Raw genomic sequence first — 23,062 nt, forward strand, 5'->3', positions numbered from 1 at the left:
TCATCTTTGGAAGTGGAATTGGAATGGAATGCAACATATATATACAGTATATATGTGTATGCATCTCTCGTCTCCCATAATTCTTCTCCTTGAAGAAGGAGAGGGCCAAACCCTCTCCATTTCTGACATGACATGAAGATAATACTCATTATGGAATATCATTGAGGTTATTAGCTATCTTAAGACTTCAACCTAGATAGTACTGACATATTTAATTCTGTACTTTTTAAATATTGAGTCACAGATTTCTGGTAACAGCTGGTAAATAGAGCATATTTGGATAAGCCTATATGTATAGTTATAACTAACAAAGTAGAGGCCACACCTGAATCATGCAACACCAATTGTTACTATAGTCTACGCTGTTCATTTACTGTCTTTGTTTCCAGTTTCCATTTTCTAAGCCTTCTCCTTTTTTAGTTTTGTTATAAACTATCTAAGTTTATCCAAGTTTGCTTTTCTGTTCTGTGATGTTCAGTCTGCTCCTCTGCAGCCAGATTTAAATCAGTCTCATCTCTGTGGTTTCTGTTTTTATTTAAGGAAGCTCTTCTTTGTCTCTATAATCCTTTTATCTGTCTATTCTTGTTCTTTTCTTGCTGTTCTCCTCTATGTTGCTCTCTTCAGCTATTTCTCTTTCTCTCTCAGTTTGCCTCTCTTACTCTCTCCCTCCCTCTCTCTTGCTTCCTTTACTCTGTCTCTCTCTTAGCCTCGCTCTATCCTTTCCTGTCTATCTCCAAATCTGTCCTTTCCTTCACCCTCGGATATAGCACAATGCTCTCAGTTTTTTTTTCCCTCCTTCTTTCTATTTCTCACTGTTATCACGTTGTCTCGGTAATGCTAACAGGCAGGGGTTTGTAGTTTTCGACAGCTGTGGAGTTGTCAGCGACGCGGCCTCTGAAGTGTAGATGTTCTGAAAAAAGTAATGCTGAATCATTTCCCTTAGGGCAGGAACACAAAATCTCAGCTCACAACGAACTTTGACTGAATGTGTGTGTGCGTGTGTGTGTGTGTGTGTGTGTGTGCACGCTCCAATAAAGTCCTTTTTAAATATCCTCACTACATTTCACATTCACCCTCTTTATACCTGGTATTAACATGCATCCTGAGTGTGAGTCTTACTAGATAGAGCAAAAAGGCAGAAAATCCAGAAAATCCAGGTGTAAATGCACTCAAAATGCACTGAAGATCTGAAATTGGTATCTCTGCCTCTTCTGTGATGGATGTTGCCCTGCATTTAAGTGTTTTAGCGTGGATTTTTCCTTTAATGACGTGTAAATGTTAACCAGCTAAATCATATCCAGACACAAAGCGGATATAAGACGGTGTAAAGGAGCCACTGTAACATTTCTCCAATATCTCATATCCCTCATCCTCTTGCCCATCCTGATCATTTGAAATGTGAACTCTTCTCTTTTTCACTTGTTTCCCCTCCCAGACTACAGGCAAGATGGACGAGAACATGTTTGTGGCGGTCACCAGCACCAACGCTGCTAAGATCCTGAACCTGTACCCGCGTAAGGGCCGGATCGCCGTGGGCTCCGACGCCGACCTGGTCATCTGGGACTCCGACTCCGTCCACACCATCACTGCCAAGACGCACAACTCGGTAAGTGTGCGCAGGTCAAAGTTCAGGATCTAAGGTTTGATGAGGTGTGAGCCACCAGGAGGCTCATTAAACTACGGCGACAACTACGTACTGGATTTGGATCCAACTCACGACTTTTGGCGCGTGTTTTTGCAGTCTCTCTTTCTCTCTCCTCTTTTCACATTCTCTACTGTCCAATAAAGCAGAAAGTAATCTTAATAAAGAGTTCAACATTTAAAGCAGTGAGAACCTAACTTGGTATGGGGGATTGAACGCAGCGGAGAGGTACACCGTCTTTTTCTTGAATAACTGTAGACGATAACTCTAAGGCTGTTACTATTTTAGGTCCAGATTTCACCATGGTATGCCAAGTGGAATTATCACCCCATACATTTATTTGTGCAGATGAAATATGATTGGCTGAATATAGCCAAGCCAGGGCCGGAAATCTTTGTGTAAGTCGGTCCAGAAAAAGAGAGGCAGAGAGAAAGAGAAACAGAATGACAGACGGAAAAAGAGGGAGAGATATAGAGAGGGGCCTCATTTTTAGGGAAAGAGTAAGTATGAAATGTCAATGTGTGGTGTGTATACTGTATGTGTGTGTGTTTCTGTGTCTCTATGTCTCCATGTGTGTAAGTGTGTGTGAGAGAGAGAGATAAGCAGAGGGAGAGAGAGAGAGAGAGAGAGAGAGAGAGAGAGAGAGAGAGAGCACATTGTTGACCAGCTTCCAGAGATCTCTCAGTTCCTCTGAACGGAAATGAAGTCTCAGTGGATGTCCACTTACTAACACGACTCGCCCTGCGCTCGCCCCACAAATCAGCTCTCGATGTAAAGTAGAGCCTCGCTAAATCCCAAACCCTCAGAAACGGCGGAAGTATGGATTTGTGAAAAATATGGATTATTCAAATACGTGGGATTATCCATCCAAAACCTTTTCAATAAATGTCAGTGATGCATACGCTTTCCAAAACGCCTTTTCCAGTCCAACTATGGTTTATCAACAGGGACTCTATTATGTATACAATAATTAATAGGTATTTTCTTACATCATATAAAATACTACATATTTTGCTCATCCAGATCATCCAGCATGATCTGTCCTTGATCTGCTCTGTTCATGTTCTCATGATTGCAGCCATACAGGGTTTACATCAATCAATGCACAGGATTATATTTGAATGCCGACGAATCAAAGACCTTTGCAAACCCCCAGAGATCTGGGACATGTTTAGACATCGCTTGGTGGAAAACAACTCGACTCATGAGTAGGAAACAGCTCTGGTCATGATTAGACATTCGGTTTCATGGGAAACTTAATTCGACATGCAGCTTGAATCACAACCATGAGAGCTGGCGGTGTGTTACACCCTCCATTACACCTCGCAGTCTCATGGTTGTTCCTCTTCACCATTTTCTACACATTTATAGACAATTGCAGTATGTTGCACTGATTTTGAATCATTATGAGTTCAAGCCGGACTACTACCCACTCTTGCAGACATTTACATACATTTGAATAAATCCTTTTTACCCAAATAATTTCACAGTAATTGAAAGACATCATCAAGATACAAATCACAACCCTCTAGTTACATCTGCTACCAATTTGGGGTCAAAACATACAAATATTTTCTACTGTGATGTCAGTTTTACCCTACTTGGAGTACCAGACGTGTGGGGTTTACTGCACCAGGATAATAAATTAACTTTCAAATAATTTGCTGTAATTGTCTCAACTTTATGGCACTCAATGTATTGCCCTCTATTGCAAAACCAATCCATCTGCCACTTAAGCAAGCTAAAAAACATAAAAATATCCCATTTTATGCAGGTCTGGTAGCTGTAGTGCGAACATTACAAGATACACCAGCATCCAGAAGTGCAATGCACAGCTTCTACTGCTACAGACTCTACTGCATACCCAGTTACTGCCAAAACGGAACATACTTTGCATGTTTTTTGGCACTCCTCCTGGACGGGCCTGACAACTGTAGGCCCCTCTCCACTGCCAGTGCCAGCTAGTTTTCATCATTGGTAGTCTGGACCATGCATTGTAAAAAAAAAAATGTCCTTCCTACTAAACAATTGAATCTTTTTATTGAGTGCTAATTCTGTTTTTTCTAAAATAAGTGGGGAAAAAGAATCTGCCAGTGTGGTGAGATAATTTCACTTGTTTCCAATACGATTACATTTTCTTGAATCAAGCGATATTCTGAAACCAGGGGATTGTTCAACATTTCAGTTGTAATAACTGAAACGAATGAAACTGCATTAGAAACAAGTGAAATTGTGTTATCCCATTGCAGATGTTTTTGCTCTTTTAAAAAAAAAAAAGATTTTAACACTGAATTTGACTGAATTTGTTTAGATCAGGGGTTCCCAAGCATTTTCATGTCAAGAACCCCCAAATAGATACACAATAGACCCCCATTTGAGAAGTTTTGTCCTATAAGGAATCTCTGAGAAGATTTTTATTGTTAGGTATGGAGATAAGTGAAACCAAACATTCATCCTTATATATTCCCTCATGGCTCTAACATCTAGGGACCCCAGATGGTCCCCGGACCCTAGTTTGGGAACCACTGGTTTGGATGGACTTTATGTTTTGCAGTGACTGGCCCAGACTCCCTGTGATGAAAACAAGTAGCTGGCACCCGCAGCTGACTAGCTGGATGCTAGCATGTCCTGCTAATCTTTCAGCAGCAGGGTTATGAAGGCTTCTGCGAGCTTGTAATAAAAATACAGCTGGCCTTTATAGACATTTTTGAGCTCTCCTCGTCAACAGCGGCAACACTGGGAGTGTCAGCAGCAATATCTGGAAACATGTCAGTGTGGCTTTTGAAAAGTTTGACACAGTAGAAGTTCTGTGTCGCTGCAGAGGATTGGAGATTGACCAGAAGTTTACTCCTTCTGGTCAGCCTAAATAAAGTCTGTTCCCCGACACACACACATCCATGTGCACATACACATACACACACAGACACACACACACACATTACACACATAATAATCCCCTGGCAGATGAGGGTGCTGAAGTCTCCAAGACTGCACAGACAGTTCAGGAGCCCAGACCGGTCGCTCTGGCAACAGAGGAAGTGTCAGCACAGGAAATTAAGGCTTTACCAGCCTAGCGCACTTCCTGTTTACAGAAATACATCAGTGAGGGAAGAGGGGATTGAACTCGGGGGGAAAATAGCCCAGCGGACACTGACAGCAGTTGAGAAGAAGAGAGGGAAATGGGGATAGCAGATAGAGAGAGCGAGACTATAATATAGAATGCAATACGGATCAGTATTGCCATTGTTAGCATGTACAGTATTTGTTAATTCAACCAATTTACAACCTCAACTGTGATTTACACACATACATTTTACATAAGCATGTTAGAGAATGGTGGTAGGCACAGTGTAGATAGATAGATAGATAGATAGATAGATAGATAGATAGATAGAGGAAAAGGGAAATTCTAATTGTTACAGCAGCAAGATACTTGAGACACCACACATAGACAGGACAACGCACAAATCCAAATACATAAGAAAAAATAGAAGAATAAAGAATAAATACAGATGCAAAAAATACACTATGTATATATAACATATATGTGCAAATGTAGCCTGTGTGTAGTAAAGTTTGTGAGTTATAATTGTCTTGCTCAAAGGCACTGTGGTGGCTGTTGGGTAGCAGAGAAAGAGCACTCCTCTGTCTCAAGAGGGAGGAAGGGAAGGACAGAAAGAGAGAGAGAGAGAGAGAGGATTGGACTAATAATACGCCTTCTCCAAATGTGGAGTAGATCCACTGAGATCCCTGGGTTCTTACATAATGATGTCACCCTTTCATTTCCTGCCGGTTAGCTCTTCCAGATAAAATAACAGAACAGAACGGAGCAGAAGAGCAGAAGGCGGCAGCTCCCAGCCGTAAATCCACCTTAATGGACACTCTGATGCCCGGCCAAACAGGAGCGGCCCTGTTTACCAGCCTCCTGCATTGGGGAGATGCCTTCCCCTTTATAGTAAATACAACTGGGATGGTGCAGTGTCTCACTTTGTCATCAGTGAGCCACACATCTGGTGTGGACTGCTTGTTGTTAACACATAAATACATAGATGTACACTGCAAAAATGACAAGCTGTCTAGTGATTTTAACTTGTTTCCAGAGCTATAAAGCTTATTTTGTGATATTTTTAGTCAAATCACACTGCACTGGCAGATAATCTTGCTGGTTTCAATACATTTCACTTGACACATGCCAAATATGACTTCTTTCAAGAAATCATCATAAAACAATGCTGAAAATCTTGACACAAGAAACGTTCTCCAAGACAGTTTCGACTTTTACCCCAAAAAACTCTAAAAAGTCATCAAAAAAGTCTAATTTGCTGGTCCAATACTGCCAGTGCAGTAAGATGATTTCACAAAAAAAAAATCCTAAAATAAGCTTGATAAGTCTGGATACAAGATAAAATAACTTAACAAGTATGTCAGTTTTTGCAGTGTACACATAATATGCATATAAGGACAGCGTTCTCACACATAGACACAAGCAGGCGGACACACACACACACACACACACACACACACACACACTCACTCCTACACACAGGGCTCGGTCATGACATCATGTTTGGCAGGCGGTAAGCCTTAGTTATGTCCTGTTCTGGCCTGAATTTGGACGGCAGCAGAAAACAGGGCCGTGCGCAGAGGAAAAGAGCAACAATGGAATGAGGGGAGGGGAACCATCGCAGATCACGAACATGTCCAGAAAAGAAAGTTGGCAGAGGGGGAAATTGGAAGGGGATGAATAGCGGATAGGGGTGAAAAAAAAAAAAAAAAGGAGAGGGGATTACATAAATCAAGCAGGAACAAGTGAAGGAGGGAGAAGGGGGTGAAGAGAGAAAGAGGACGGGTGAGAAAAAGAGGTAGAGAGAGGGAGAAACAGATCAAGGAGAGAGTAAGAGAGATTATGGAGAGAGTGAGAGAACAAGAGAGAGATACTACGGAGTCGTCAGTCATCAAAAGAGGTAGAGAGAGAGAAACAGAGAAGGAGAGAGAAAGACAGATACGGAGAGAGTGAGAGAACGAGGTAGAGAGGGAGAGAGGGAGAGAGAGAGATACTATGGAGTCATCAAAAGAGGTGGAGAGAGGGAGAAACAGTGAAACAGAGAAGGAAAGAGAAAGAAAGATACAGAGTGAAAGAACGAGAGAGAGAGAGATACTATGGAGTGATCTGTAATCAAAAGATGTAGAGGGAGAAACAGTGAAACAGAGAAGGGGAGAGAAAGAAAGATACAGTGAAAGAACAAGGTAGAGAGAGAGAGAGAGAGTGAGAGAAGGAGAGAGAGAGGGATACGGAGAAAAAAAGAGAGAGAGAGAGAGAGAGAGACACTATGGAGTCATCAGGACCCAGCTGGATGATGGCAGCTGTTTGTCTTTGCCGGACTGTACATGCCAGACAGACAAGTATAAGAAACAAGCTGATGAATGATGAAGAACGGGAGAGACGGAGAGAAGGAGGGATTAAGAGAGAGAGCGAGAGAGAGAGAAGGGGAGTTTATTTTTCTTCTTCGTTCCCCCCACATGTTGCTAATTAACACCGAGCCGAACATTGACTCATCTCTGCGGAGACGGCCCTCCATCTCTCCCTCGCTCTCGTCTACTCCCCTCTCTCTCCTTCCTCCTCGCCTCCATCTTTTCCTTTGTCATCCGCTTCTTCCCTCCTTCTATGGCTCTTTCTGACTCTGTATTCCCTCCACCCATCCCTCCTTTTGCCTTCTTTTTCCCCTTCTTCCATCCCTCCCTCCCTTCATCTCCTCCTCCTCTCTCATCAACTACTCCATCCATGCATCCATCCATCCTTTCCTCCCCTCCATCTATCCCTTTCCCTCCTCCCGTACCCTCCACCGTCTCTTCTTTTCTCTTCGTCCATCCTCATCCCTCCCTCTGTCATTCTGTATCACTGTAATTCTCGACCCCTCCATCCATCCTTCTCCCTCTCTCCTTCCCTTCATCTCCTCCTCTGTCTTTGTTTTCACTTCTTCCATCCCCCTCTCCCTCTCTCTACCTCCCACTATCCCTCCTTCCCTCCATCCTCGCCTTATTATCTCCTCAGTTCCACCCACCAAAGAATCCAGTCTGTCCATCATGGCTCTAACGACTCTTAGAAGGGAAGGTTCAGGGTCTTTTTAGAAGCCATTTCCATTTATTAATACCCAGGCGACCTCCGGACAATCCAAAACGTTTTTTTTGAGAAAATGGTAGCAATTCTTAACCAATGGTAACGCAAAGCAAGTGGGATTGAAACCATTTCTCAAAAACTCACATGGAAGGCATTCCATTCAAAGCTCCACTTTGCAGTTTTTGCAGTTTTGCGGCGCCTGTGGCCACGAGTGGTAACTGTCCAGTGGTTTTTGGCTCCAATTCCCATAAATCAAATTCCCTGTCGCTTCGGTGACGTCGACGACCTACAGACACAGTTTCAGCAACACACAGTATGACAGTATGAGCAAAACCAGGGGGTGTCATGCATCACGGAGACACCCAATCACATTACTTATATTGAAAATAAGGCAATATTTTTTCATGAAAATTTTACATAGTGTAACTTAAAGTCCATAATCTGTAGTAATACTAAGAATAAACTTAGGGGACTTAAAGGCAATATTTAGAGGAATTATTACAATAACTTTGAGTTTTGTCAAGGGTTTCTTGGCTACTAATCAGTAGAACTGACTGTTATTCAAACTGTGAACTTTCCCTTCAACGTTGCCTCAATAAACCCTCTGTCTTTTTGTACAGTGTGGCAGATTGATCAACTCCGCTTCACGGCCAATATAAATGTAATTCATCCACAACAAAATTTACTTTAGTGGCACTAGAGGCACTTTATTTGAATTTAGGGAGTCACCCACAAATACCCACACACACTCAGTCACATAAACACACACACTGCTGTACACACACTGGCAATGTGGCATCCACTGTTCAGTAATGCTGGCGAAGTATGAGCTGTAAAACAAAGATGTACAGTAGACACAATAAAGAGCCATTAGAGGCAGATGGAGAAAGAGAGAGACTGAGAGAGAGAGAGAGAGAGAGAGAGAGAGAGAGAGAGAGAGAAATTGAGAGAGGGAATGGAAAGGAGAAAGAGGAGATGGAGGAAGGAAAAGAAGATGGAGAGGGAGAAGAAAAATGAGAATTGATTTCTGAGAAAGAGAGAGCGAGCAGCAGAGTAGAGGGGGGGAAAGGAAAGAATAACCATGAGAGAGAGAGAGAGAGAGAGAGAGAGAGAGAGAAGTCCTGCAGCTGCTCATCATTTGTAATGTGAATTTCATTGTTTCCTGTCTTGTGAATTTCAAGCGCTGCCTCATCCAGCGGCACTACGATATGAGTCATGTCACACATTTGGCTGAAAAACTTGGGCTTGTTTGACAGAACAGAATATGGAGGACTTAACGTGTGATAAAATGTTCTGTTCTCTCTCTTCCTCTGTGTGTGTGTGTGGGCGGGGGAGCACATATGTGTGTATGTGTATATACTTCTTCTTTGGCCATCTGTTGAATTGTTAATGTGAATACGATACTATTACTTTTGCTGCTGCAACAACCTAATTTCCCTACGGGGATCAATAAAGTTTAATCTTATCTTATCTATCCTTATCTTATCTTAATTTAACTTACTTAACTTAACTAACCTTATCTTATCTTATCTTAACTTAACTTAAATTAACTATCCTTATCTTACCTTATCTTATCTTAACTTATTTATCTGTCCTTATCTTATCTTATTAACTTAACTATCCTTATCTTATCTTATCTTAGTTCATCTTATCTTGTCTTATCTTATCTTATCTTATCTTAGCTCATCTTATCTTGTCTTATCTTATCTTATCGTATTAACTTAACTATCCTTATCGTATTAACTTAACTATCCTTATCTTATCTTATCTTAGCTCATCTTATCTGATCTTATCTTATCTTATCTGATCTTATCTTATCTTATTGCATTAACTTAACTATCCTTATCTTATCTTAGCTCATCTTATCTTGTCTTGTCTTATCTTATCTTATCGTATCGTAACTTAACTTAACTATCCTTATCTTATCTTAGCTCATCTTATCTTGTCTTATCTTATCATATCTTATCTTATCTTATCGTATTAACTTATCTTATCTTAAATTAACTTAAATTAACTTACTTATCTCATGTTATCTTATCACACATGTTTGTTCTTCAGGCTGCTGAGTACAACGTGTTTGAGGGCATGGAGCTGCGCGGCGCCCCTCTGGTGGTGATCTGCCAGGGGAAGATCGTTCTGGAAGACGGCAACATGCACGCCATCTCCGGCGTGGGCCGCTTCATCCCCTGCTCTCCCTTCCCTGACTTCGCCTACAAGCGTGTTAAGGCCAGGAAGCAGGTAAGACATGCTGCAGGTTCTTCTCACACACTTGCGTTACTCTCTACTTCACATGGAAGCTTTCGTTACAAAATGTTGTATTTTGGAAAACAAATGTTTCCATTGTTCAGTATTTTGAATGAATCTGGGAAAATCCTATTGTTTTGTATGTCTGTAGCTCAAGGTAGCTGATAACATCAAGCATGAGTATTCAGTAGTTTCACTCTAATGGCAACAATCATTTTGCTGAATCAGGTCTTTCAGTGGATATCTTATTTTGGAGTTAAACTTCATAATTTGACAGACTGTATGAAGCCACTTTTGAAAATTTGAAATCCAAAATTCATTTTGAAACTTTGAAAATATGAGGTTCATTTTGATATTCTGGTAACCCTTCATTTGGATAGTCCAATGTTGATACTCAACTAACTAGTGACAAAAAGAAGATACTCAACAAAGTGTCACTTGCCTTTTTGTTTTTTGCTCTATAGACTGGCAGTGTAACCCAAACCCAGACCTTAGCCTAACTCCAATCATAACCCTATTTCAAGATTACAGATGAACCCTAACCCAGACACTGAATATCATTAAACTACTTTTCACACTATTGTGAGTATCACATGAAATAATCACTTGATAGTAAGTTAAGTATCAGCATTGGCCTATCCTATGCCCCCTCCCCTTGGATCGGTCCTGCATTATTTCAAACAATTCCTACTGAGGATGGGGCAATAGTCCAATAGCAGTGGAGCAAGCTAAACAGTGGGACTGCCATGATGCTATCTGTAAATTGTGTTGAAATGTATGAAAGTTTGCAGAACCAATGGCTCTCAGGAAAGCCAGTCAGTGTGTTCTCATTTTTTCCCCCTCTTGTTCTATTTAGTCTTTTAAAATTAACTGCATTCTGTCTCCCAGTTGTGCCTCAGAACTGTCAAAACGCTGTACAACCCAGTCTACATTGTTGGCATGCTGAACATATATCTGTATAGTGATTTTTTAACAGATTGTTGAGTTGTTTATTTGCATATGACTTCTTTCACCCCTGTGCTGTGGATAAAGAATATCTTCTTGTTCTCTTTGGCAGTAGCAGAAACGTTGCTGACCATAACATCAATCAAATCATATTGAATTGGGAGGCAGAAGGAGATTGGCCTGTTGCTCTGTCTGACTGGTCGTTTTCCCATCTGTCTGTCCGCCTGCCTGTTGGGTTGTTTTTGCTTGGGAGGTACAATAGCAACGCTGTCCACTGAATTGGAACAGTCATGGTAAAAAATAGCCCTGGGAATGTATTAAGCAGATAAGGATAACAAGAAACTGCAAGTAAATGTGTCTTTTTTTAACCAGCACCGTGGGGGAGCTCATTTATTTTGTAGGAGGATCGGAGAAAAAGAGATAGAGAGACAGAGAAGGGCAAACAGACAAATGAGAGAGAGAGAGAGACAGAGAGAAAAAAAATAAGCAGAGGAGGATTTTGGGAAGAGAACAGAGAGGTGAAGTAGGAGGGGAGGCGATAGAGAGAGGAAAGAGGAGGATGGAGATTGAATGTTTTATGTAAATGTTGCATCATGTTTTTGTGTGAAAGATTTCATACGCTGCCTACTTGCCCGGGGCTCACTTGAAAGAGACATTTTCATATCAATAAATGTCTGTTTTCTCTATCGCCGGTTGATATAACACAGTAGCGATTTAACTTATATCCATTTCATGAAAGCTTTTACATCTGCTTATTCTAAACACCCGGTGTCCGGTAGGTCTTTCCCCTTTCCCACCACAGCAATGACTTATTACCACAAAAGATACCAAAATACAACAACAAAAAAAACGGATTGCCCCTTTAAATGAAAGTAAAAATAAACCAAAATTGAATAGGTTAGGAAGCCAGAAAGCGTATTCTGTGTTTCTGTGCAGAGCATGGCACAAACAGAGCCAGGGTTAGGAGTTCAATTCCCACTGGGGCCACCCACTCCGAAACTGTATGCACTCACATTATTTTAAGGCTCTTTGGATAATAGTGGCCACCAAACGGCACATACCATGCAATGAGAGAAGATTAGAGAAACAGAAGAGAAGGGATAGGTAGGCGTAATGTTTTTTTTAGGAAGACAGGGAAAGAATGAAGGAGAAAGTGCAGAATTAGCGGTTATGATGATGGAGAGAGAAGCGGGAAGGAGGGGAGGGAGGCATGGAGGTGGTAAAGTGGGATGCGGGGGAGGTAAGACTGACATCAGACTCTAAGGTTCAGCCACGGGGCGTTTGGCTGGACTGTACACTGTAATGTTAAAAGGTCCATGCTGTGAGGGCGGTCACGGCCTTCATGGTTTTAGACGGGATACAATGAGTCTGTGACTTGGCATAACTAAAGTGTATCCAGTGAGACCCACCGCATACAGTAAAGGGCTGTTGTAAGGTTTGACTCAGTGTGGGAAGAGTTAACCTTTAAATGGGTCCCAAATGCGATTTACTGTCATCTCGCAAGACTAATCTGATTCTGAACGCTGCTGGGGAATGTTACTCTTAAAACAGGGAGGGGGGCGGGGCAGCAAGGTGGCCCAAAGGTCAGACAGACTTAAATAAATGTCATAAATGTCACAAATGGCATAGGCTTAATATCTGCAGCAGCCAATATGTCAAGTAAATATTTAAAATGTAAATATAAAATGTAAAGCCAGCTCCTCACATTACACAGCTTCCTCAATTAAAATAAACGGCCTATGCTTCAAACTTCCATCAAAAGCAACTCAATGCGTTAAGTGTTACAGAAAAAAAAAGCTCCCTGAAGTTGTAGTGTTGTTGATCATTATGTAAATAAAACCAAAATATAAAAATCCATTCAAACGGATTGAACTGAAAATAGTCAGACATGACAGCCGCATAATCTGTGCAATGAAAGCATGAAACTGAAGAGAGTCTTACAACAAAGTTAATGGGTCTGGTTGATGAATTGAAAAACTGGCATCAAATCAAACCTTGATGAATCACAATGAACAGATAATTTGATATAAAAAATGCACTTAAAATCCCTGATTACCATAAGTGCCTCTTGAAAATAACTTTTCTATTGCAGTATGACTTTTTTATTAAGATTGGGAGGTGAATTTTCATCAACATTCAAACACTGAATAAACTTTCAGAGTGAGATAAAAAGTATTAAGAGATCATTTAAAACTACAGCTCTATCATTAGCTAATCTACAAACTACAACTTCTGTTAACATGTCAGTAGTGAAAATTAATTGACCCCATTTTCCCGTTTGATTCATATCGTCTTGAATTGAAAGCAGATCCTGCTCTCTGTTTTCTTAGAGTCTTCTTTCATTATGGGCCCAGAAATTTCATTGTACAGCAATTCCCCAATGCACAGCTGGCTGAATGATGAGAAAATGGAGTTGTTTGTCAGTGCCGGCCGTAGTAACAGTGTGCTGTTTATCTTGGTAGCAGACACTGTTATGCTTTCTTCATTCACAGATGTCTCTTTTAACTCTTAACTCAGCTTCCAAGATTCCACTGAGTCACACCACTGACAGACAGACAGAGGAAGAACATACAGTTTCAACCCGCAGTGTGTGTGTGTGTGCGTGTGTGTGTGGATGCAAACGTGTGTGTATGGTGCAAAGACGACAAGCCGTCCAGTGATTTTATCTTGTTTCCAGACTTATCAATCGTATTTCATGATATTTTTAGTCAAGCTCACTGCACTGACAGATAATCTTGCTGGTTTCAATAAATTTCACTTGACACACGCCAAAATGCCTTTCAAGAAATCAAACAATGAAGAAAATCTTGAACTTTCTCCAAGACAGTTTCACTTTTACCAAAGTCCTGAAACAAGTTACATTATCCTGAAAGTCAAATTTGTTGAAAGCGGTCAAATTATCTGCCAGTGCAGTAAGATGATTTCACTAAAAACATCCTAAAATAAACTTGATAAGTCTGGATACAAGATAAAATAACATGTTTTGCCTGTGCCTGTTCTGCTCTAGTCTGCAGAGTAGTGTGTGTGTTTGTGTGCGTGTACATGTGCATATTTGCATGTATGTGTGTGTGTGTGTGTGTGTAAATCTGGAACTGGTTCCCTCCAGGAAAATGCTGCCCAAAATATGCATATTCCATTCAGACACAAACAGGCGTATGAAAGTAATGATAAACAGGTGTGGGCTTGGCTTGGTTTGTGATACTAAACACTATAATGCGTCTCTTTGTCTTTTTTTTCTCACCCCCGCTGGCTTTCTTCTTCTCCTCCACCTCTTTATTCTTCTTCTCCTTCTTATTATCCACCTCTTTCTTCTTTTTACCTCTTTCTATGCCTCTATACTTCTCTCCCTATACCTCTCTGACTCTGTCTCTGTCTCTGTCTGTCCTGCAGCTGGCAGTCCTGAGGGCAGTACCCAGGGGCATGTACGACGGCCCGGTGTCTGAATTCTCTCCCATGTCCCGGGGCGGTACCCCCTCAGCCTCTGCACGCACCTCTCCGACCAAACAGCCCGTCAGAAACCTGCACCAGTCTGGATTTAGCCTAGCAGGTAACCCTGCACCACGTGGTGAGCTCAGCTGATTTAATACATTCCCTCCGTCTCCCTGTCCTTCTTTTCATCTGTCTGTTTTCGGGTAGGAACATGCATGTGCATCAGTCTGTTGAACCCCCCCACCCCCCCCCCCGTGCACCGCTCTATCTTAGAAAGCACCGGGATGAACATGTAACTCAGCAAACTACTTCAAGCTGCACTAGGCAAGATTTTTGTTTAACTCCATCCGTCTTTTCGCCCAAAATCATGAAGTGGGGCTGCAACAGAGGAGAGCGTCCCATCCCTCCCTGATTGATATGCCATAGTTTCTCCTTATTTGTCCAAATTAAATTCTCGTGTCATGTATGGACACTGGTGGGAGATTTTGTCTGCCCACAGGAAGAGATGAATCAAAACTTAAGCCTGAAATATAAAACTGTCTCCTAAACAGCAGTGAGCGAGCGCTCTGTCCGGAAAAAGCTGGACTCACCAACGTTAGATCTTTTTCCTCTCTTGCCCTTTTGGTATAAAACATCAAAGGTTGGTGAACATGAGCGTGCTGTTTGAAGTTTACTGATACCACATTACATGATTTGTGGGTAATGAAGTAAAAAAAAAATCAAACAATTACCTCTCGCTGCCATTTGGGGCCACTAACATGCAAAGTTGCCTAGTGCAGCTTTAATGCTGTGCATGTCATGTGATTTTAGCATGTTATTACTCTTCATGCATGATGCATTCACAATGCTTACGTTGGCATTAAGCCTCTGTTTAAACAACTCAAGCCTTGAGCCTGTGGAGAAATCTGATACTCTCTGATTATCCTATTTTATGCTCTGACTTCATTATGTGCACAGTATGGCATGCGTTTCCCCACGGTATGTGCAATATCATCATGGTACTTTCTAAGGATGTTGCCTTTATATAAGCTTTTTCATAACTTGTTTATGGATGTCATAAACTTGATCTATTTGGATCATTTGAGTTTTAATGGGCCACAACATCGACAAGTTGAAGCTAAATGTACATATGTTCACAGTGAGCTAAAGTTGGCTGTTTTCCTGTGTTTGTTTTAACATGTTTTGACGTGGAGCCAGATAAAGACCTAAAATTAATAGCTTACAGATTGCACTTTTGACCCAAACTCCTCTATGATGTGAACTACATTTTAACTCTAGATGAGTCAGCATTATAAAACACTAACATTCACAAGTCTCAAACTTATGCATTTGACTGTTTCTGTGCTATGCAGGCTGACTTGATGATCACTTCTATTTTTCTGTGCGTACTGAACCTGATTTTCTTTGTGAAGACTATATTTCATATTTCATTTCCCCAGCATAAACCACCATGAGAACACAGATATATATTCAAATATGCTTTCTTTTTTTGTGATACGTTTTTTATTGGGTGTATTTACAGTACTACATCTTAGTATAGATTAAGAATGTTTTATGAGTGAGAGGAAGAGAGGTGATGGGGATGGATATTGGATGGCAATATATACGCATATATATTCACCAAATGCTTTCTGATCTTTAACACACAACATGTACAACTTAATAAACTAACATTCCCACCTCAGTCAGAACAGTAGAGTCACTGTAGGCTGACAACTTATCTCTTCAAGATGTACCTCACATCGCTTTCACCCCGAATCAAATCCCCTCTCACATATCTTCCGCCTCTACTCGCTCTAATCTGGTCTCATCAAAACAAATCAGGTCTTACTTTCTATTTCTTTTCTCAGCTCTTCTCTTGTTCATGACCATTTTAGGGTCTCTACATTGCCAAATAGTATTGAGGGCACTAAATATAAAAGTATTGAGGGCAATATTATCAGGGCATTATGGCTCAGACCTTTGCACTGCTAACTATGGTTTGCTTGTAATGTTGGTGATCTACAGTAGTAACTGAACTTTACTCTACTGTTGCACTCATTGTAAGTCACACTGGACAAGAGTGTTGGCAAAAGGCCTAAAATGTACAATGTAAAGATTTCAGTCCAGACATCTGGTATATTGAGTCATGGTTTATTTAACAAAGCCTATCTAATGTGAGAGATCATAACAGTATGAATTCACATTAGACATCTGTTCCATTATGCAGAACTGCTGAGTGACAGCCTGATTGTGCCCTTGTGTAAGGTCAGCGTTGGATTAGATTAGATCTACAAAACTAGTGTGAGAAATTGTTTTGCTCAGACAGCCAAACAATTAAACTCTGTGCGCAGTACAAATGCAAGCGGCTTAAAAAAAGTCAGTGTTTCCACTGTTTTCTAATCAAACAGAGCAGCCATAGTTACATTAGTCATCCTGTCCCCACTGAACGACAGTCTAAATGTGTCCATGTGTAACCTTTTATCAATTAGAGCGACCGCTTTCATCTAGACAGAGCGTAGCTGTATTCACTACAGCAGTATGTGCAATCTGTGAGTGAATACATCCTTTAAAAGGCTTACTACACCGCAGAAAATCATGTCATTTAGTCTATTATTGAGTCCTAAAATCTGTCAGTGGGATTAGATCATTTCGCCTTTATCCAATGCAAATCAACTTGTTTCAAGAATTGTGTAGAATCAAGAGTAATTTTCTTGATAGTAGTACAGTAATCTGCCTTATTCTGACTTGTTTCAAGATATTGATACTCATTTCTAGAAAATCTGTGAAACTGCATTGAATTTTTCTCTTGTTTTAAGAAAAATAAGATTTGAAGGCTGACTTGTTAGGATGGACATTTTTTGCAGTGTACCTTGTAAGTAACAGGCTCAAGATAGCAAATAACTTATATGATATTTAACAGCCAGTTTAACTTCCATGCCAGCAACGACTTTGTAAAGCATGTGTGACATTTCACAAATGGAAGATATCTCATTTGGGAACGAAACCCTTCAAAATGGTGTTTGCCTTGGGTCACGTTGAGCAACCTGTCTTTACAAGCATAGCTGATGTGTGATACATCATTGATGAAAAAAGATGGTGACTTCCACTGGAAAGAATTTCCACATTAGAGTACATGAATTTAGAGGGGGGCTAGGCTGCTCCTGGTTTCCCAGGCTGTGATGGTGATGTGTTTATGTGTGTGTATTCATGCATGTGAGCTTGTGTATATGCTCATATGCGTGTGTGTGTGTGTGTGTGTGTGTGTGTGCCTCCTCAGAATGAGTCAGTCTCCTATCTATTTAAGTTTTCCCAGAGTCGTCACCTGCAGAGTTGATTTACTTGTCTGGAAGGAAACATGAATTATCCTTGGCTTAGATGTGGTGTATCCTAGTCTTACTTCATTATACTTCACATCTATAGACTCATAGTGTGTTGTAGCAGACTCCCTGACTCATCCTCATCCTTCATACCTAACAATAGCTTCTTTTGTCAGACAGATGGTATCAATGTTTCAGCAGCGTTCATACAGTACATGGTTTGTGGAATCTCTCAATGTCCACCATATCTACACACTCATACTATATACCATAGACAATAATAGTGTGCTTGCGGAAGTCTTGTAAGAACTTTAGTCCTTGGAAAGGAAAGGAGGATCACAAAAGCTGTTCTATGTAAAGCAAGTCTGAAACGATTTATAAATAATACCAGCACTAGATTCTCAAGTCAAAGCATCCAGAGGAGAAGGATAGAGGAAGTCAATCTCTTCCTCTGTCTGTTTAATCCAAGGGATAATCCCACTGGTCTCCTATAGGATTTATTCCATAGGTCACTCACGTGGGGTCAAGGTCAAATTTTCCTTAACTTTCCATGGAGACTCTAAATCTTGTTTGTGTCTTCGTCAACCCCCGCTTAACATAAACTACTTTCCAGCACTGCAAACCCACACTAGTCCCCTATTTCTATGGCGGCATGACTTTCTGCATCCATGGTGGATGTATGGACCAGCAAAGTAAAACTCATTTGAAATTTTGAAGTGTAATGGGAAGCATTACATTTGGTTTGCATACAACCAAATAATTAATTCACAGAAATAATTATCTCAAATCAAAACACCTTATTTAAATACTTACAGACAATATCCTAACATTGGTCTGACTCAGAGCTGGGATAGCTCTTTCAAAGCCTGTTTAACAGGCGAATATTAACTCATCTAAACCCTGTGTCACATTTTGAAAAGATTAGGGTTTATGGGTCATACACTCAATTCAGTTCATTTGCAAGGAAAATGTGCGCTAAATACGTCACCACAGACGTGTGCAGGAAGGCGAGGGATATAAAAACATTAGTGTATAAAACCATCCTATCTGTATTTGTCCTTCACGTTTTCCCATTTCTTTTCACACTTATCCTCTGCATGTGTTGTTTGTGTTTGCATGTGTGTGTTGCAGATAAGCTAATGGCTAACGTTAGCTTGAATTTAGCTTTGCTGTGACAAGAGGATAGCAAACTACGTGCCCAACCTGGTAGCCCTGCCTGAGTGATATGGCTATGGCTAAACTATGGCTCAGTCTGCACTTGCCTGTGATCATGTGTACAAACAGTCTATCTGGCTGCATGTATTCAGCACTTCCCTGCCCAGGTTGACACAGAGCCTGCTACAGCTCAGTTCATTTTATTGACTTATGAATAAAAGTGTTCTGTGTGTTTGTTTCTCCCCAGGCCAGCACAAGCATTACGAGCCAGTTTGGCATAATGCAGCATTGTAAAAGTGTCTCTTTGTCTCTTTTTTTCTCTCACTCTTTCCCCTGACTTTCTTCTTTTTTGTCCTCTTCTTCTTCTTTCTTCCCTTGTTTTTTCTCCCTCCTGCCTCTTCGCTCTCTCTCTCTCTCTCTCTCTCTGTACTTCCCTTTCTCCTTTCTCTCTCTCTCTCTCCCTCCCTCCCTCACTCTCCGTCTCTCTCTCTCTCCCCCTCCTTCTCCCTCCAGGTCCCCCCACCCCAGATGACATCCCCATCAGGCCTGCTGGCCGGCGTATCGTAGTGCCCCCTGGTGGTCGTTCCAACATCACTTCCCTCAGTTAAACAACAGGAGGAAGAGGGGATGCATCCAGAAAATGACATCAGCCAGTGTGGAGGAGGGAGGGAGGGAGGGAGGGAGATGCAGAAGAACATGATTAGTTAAAAGTCAAAAGAGCAAAACACTGAATCCTCATGCCTTACCTGTCACAATGCTACCTTGCTCAGATGAGAACAGTATTCCTTTTCCTGGGGAATTTAGTGAGTCTTGGACCAAAGCACTGAGTATTGCCATGGTTTGGAATCGCTTATAAGTGTAAAGTCACGCCAAAATATGGTACACATGATCAGTCTTTGTCTCAGTTATTCTCAGTAAAGCCTACACTTGAAATACAATGAAAACATGTTCACCTTATTAGCCGGATCAAGCTCTAACACTGCTTTGGTATTGGGTAAATAAAAGTATGAAATTGCCCACCGTCACATTCATCCAAGAAAGACAAAAAAAAACAACTGTGTTCTCTAAAGGAAAATGAATACCGCTTTTCTCAGAACGACGCTATGGTTCTTTTATCCTGTTTGGCTTTCAATGTCACCCCACTTTTGAGTAGCCTGCTCTCTCCATAGTCAGCAAAACATAATACTAGTTCCCTCATTTAGCAATGTAATATCATGCAGTACCATTGATTAGCTCTAGGTGGCATTGTGTATATGGTAGATGTAACGTAGCTTTGTGAATGATGTTGTTGCAGCCTGTTTGGGTTTATTGGACCAAGGTAACCAAGGTGTTTATCAAATCTCAGAGCAGGAGCGCTGATTTGCAGTAGGACATGGACCTGCATGGGCCGCATTAACATGGGTGACGTGATCCATGATCCTTTCGCCCCCCCCCCCCTGCTCTGAGATCCTTGACGAATACCATCCCCAGGACTTATTGATAGCGCAATTACCTGTGTTTAAAAAAAGGAAAATAAAGAGAAACACCTGCTGAAAATATTTTGTCAACACGTAACAGCAGAAATGTTAGAATCAGTTTTCCTGTTCTTTTTTTTCCAAAAAGTTTATTTCAGTTTTTTGTTTCCTGCACTCCATCATGGCTGTATGAAAAAAAAATGAACATCGTAAGAAACCGTCCTTTGCATTTGCTTCCAGCTTATTGCCTGTTCCTGTCATGCATTTTAGCAAATCATCTTGAGAGGGAGCAAGGAGTGAAAAAAAGATGAACCCTTTCACAAGACGTACGACCAAGCTCAGCTGTCACTTGCAGCTAACTCATAACGGTGAGCTTTGCAAATGAGGATAATAATGACAAAAAAAAAGAAATGCAATGAAATGATAAAGTAACAAAAACCTGCTTTGAGATAACAGTACTTCACCTCTGGCTTTAGTTTTTAGTTCCTGACAATATGGGATCTCGTTTTTGAGGAGAAGAGAAAGATGATCATTGCCTTGCCATCCCAACATGCCCCTCGAACGCAATCTTGATCAATGCTGATTCAACATCAGCCCTCAAAAAGTTGTGAGTCCCATACAGTATATTGCCGTACAATTTACCTGAAGTCCTCTGGATTTGAACACTACAATATTGTGTGTGTGTGGGGGGGTCTTTCTTTCTTATGTCTCTGGCCTGTAAGCTATTTTCAGACAAGGCAGAGGATTATGGTGCATTTCAGACTGAGGAAGAAGGGGGGGGCTTTTATTTTGTCGCTGTCCCAGTTGACCAGTTGTGAGGGAGGGAGGGAAGAGTTGAGGTAGAAGGAGATGGCATTTTTATTGGGCAGTGGTGCGGTGGAATCTGAGGCAGTCGCAAGTGGTGGTTTATTGTATTTATGTTAGTTTGACGACCTTTGTTATTGTTTTTATGTTGTTTTTTTACTGTTGTATCAAAACCCAGAGAAGGCAGGTCAAAAATAAGGTGTGTTGTGGAGGTATGATTTGTTTCCTGAATAAACACGAGTTGCAACTGATTGACTGTTGTCATTTGTTTCAACCATACAAGTATATGCAGCAAAGGTCAACACAATAAAAAATAAGCTTTCCATAGTAGTTTTTATTAGTGAAATGGAATTCTATTTTATTTGTCTTTCTTTTTTTTTGGTTTAAATAACAACTAGGAGAGTATTCTTGCAGATAAAGCTAACCTAACCTCACAGGAATTACAAGGTTTCATTGTAAGATTAACCTGTAATAGTAAATGAAATTTACGACAATGCATCCTCAAAAACTAAATGAGAAAATGTGCCGTTTCATCAGTTCACTTTGCACTTTTTCATTTACATGTTAAGTTTAAAAATATCAAGCTTCACTGGGCTGAATTCATTATGACATTTTGTTTTTTTGTACCGTGGATAGAAGTTAATAGGATGTTAAAGGATGTCCTGGTAGCTCAGGTATTCATGAACCATTCATTTGAAACCATGAACTTTGCATGTCATCTTGTCATCCCATAATTCCTACAAAACCCCACTACATACTACCTAATTTACCTGAAATCTCAAACGTCTCAAGCGTCAAACGTAATCCCTTACATATCTATTAAGCAAAGTGATAAAAGTTCACTTTGTAACAACTCTATAACACTATATCAACACCTTTTCTGGGTCATTATACACACAGTGTCCACTTTATTAGGCACACCTCCCTGTTTAGGCAAACAGGTCATTCCTCCAGACAATGAGTCATGAGGCTGTGACTCAGTATATAAACCATGCAGACGGGTTGAGAGGTTCAGCTGCTGTTTGACTAAATGTCAGAATAGGCAAGATGCATGATCTAAGCGACTTTGAACGGGGTGTGATTGTTGGTGCTAGATACACCAGCATCTCAGAGACGGACGACATCCTGGGACTTACACGCACAACATGTTAATTGCAGGGTCAGAATTTTGATTAAACAACATGGATCCATAGAGCGATTCTGCCTGGTGTCAACAGCATAGGCTGCAGCTAATGGTGTAATGGCATGGGGAAAGTTCTCTTGACACACATTAGGCATCTTAGTACCAATGGATCATCATTTGAACATCACAGCGTACTTTAACAGTGTTGCTGACCAGGTGCATCCTTTCATGGCCACAGTCTACCCTTTAACAAATGGATACTTCCAGCAGGATAATGCGCCATCCTCTCACAATAGTTCCAGGAACATGACAATGACTTCAGTTTACTCCAATGGCCTGCACAGGCCTAAGATCTCAACACAATAGAGCACCTTTAGGAGGAGGTGGAACAGGATGTTTGAAGCATGAAGGTGCTACCGAAAAATCTGTAGGAACTGTGCGATGCTATTGAGTCGGCACGGACCAAGATCCTTTCCAGAACCTTGTTGAATCCATGCTTCAAAGGACTCATTTGTTCTGGAGACAAATGAGGGTCCTACCTTATACTAGTTAGGTAGGATCGTACCTAATAAAGTGGCCACTGAGTGCAGTCCTGGTGTGTGTGTGTAGCGGGGGAGATTTTCCCATTCTCACCCACACTGTGAGGTCCAGCAGTAAAAATGCTGTAAGGTCCCTACTGCATTATTTAATGGTCAGTAAATGTCTCATGACATCACTGTTGGAGTACAGTAATCATGACAGGCTGCGAAGATTAGGATCGTAAAACACAGACTTGGTCTGGACACGGAGGTGAGTCAGCAACCTTAAAATAAACCAGTGGTGTGTGTTTATGTGTGTGTGTGTGTGTGT

The 23,062-nt window shown here is 41.0% G+C and overlaps 1 protein-coding gene across 2 annotated transcripts in view; it reads left to right on the plus strand.

Annotated features, from left to right (window-relative positions):
- Positions 1 to 21,341, plus strand: part of dpysl3 (dihydropyrimidinase like 3) — a 46,905-nt gene extending 25,564 nt beyond the window's left edge. The window contains exons 11-14 of one of the 2 annotated variants that reach the window (XM_071916339.2): positions 1,436 to 1,606; positions 9,819 to 9,998; positions 14,340 to 14,514; positions 19,346 to 21,341. In XM_071916339.2, coding sequence (XP_071772440.1) covers positions 1,436 to 1,606; positions 9,819 to 9,998; positions 14,340 to 14,514; positions 19,346 to 19,440 — 621 coding nt within the window. In that variant the 3' untranslated portion in view covers positions 19,441 to 21,341. The remainder of the gene's footprint in view (positions 1 to 1,435; positions 1,607 to 9,818; positions 9,999 to 14,339; positions 14,515 to 19,345) is intronic. The other variant, XM_078286506.1, reaches the window with a different exon arrangement.
- The last annotated feature ends 1,721 nt before the right edge of the window (positions 21,342 to 23,062 follow it).

The sequence above is a fragment of the Centroberyx gerrardi genome, chromosome 11, assembly GCF_048128805.1.
Source record: "Centroberyx gerrardi isolate f3 chromosome 11, fCenGer3.hap1.cur.20231027, whole genome shotgun sequence".
In the NCBI taxonomy this organism is placed as follows: Eukaryota; Metazoa; Chordata; class Actinopteri; order Beryciformes; family Berycidae; genus Centroberyx; species Centroberyx gerrardi.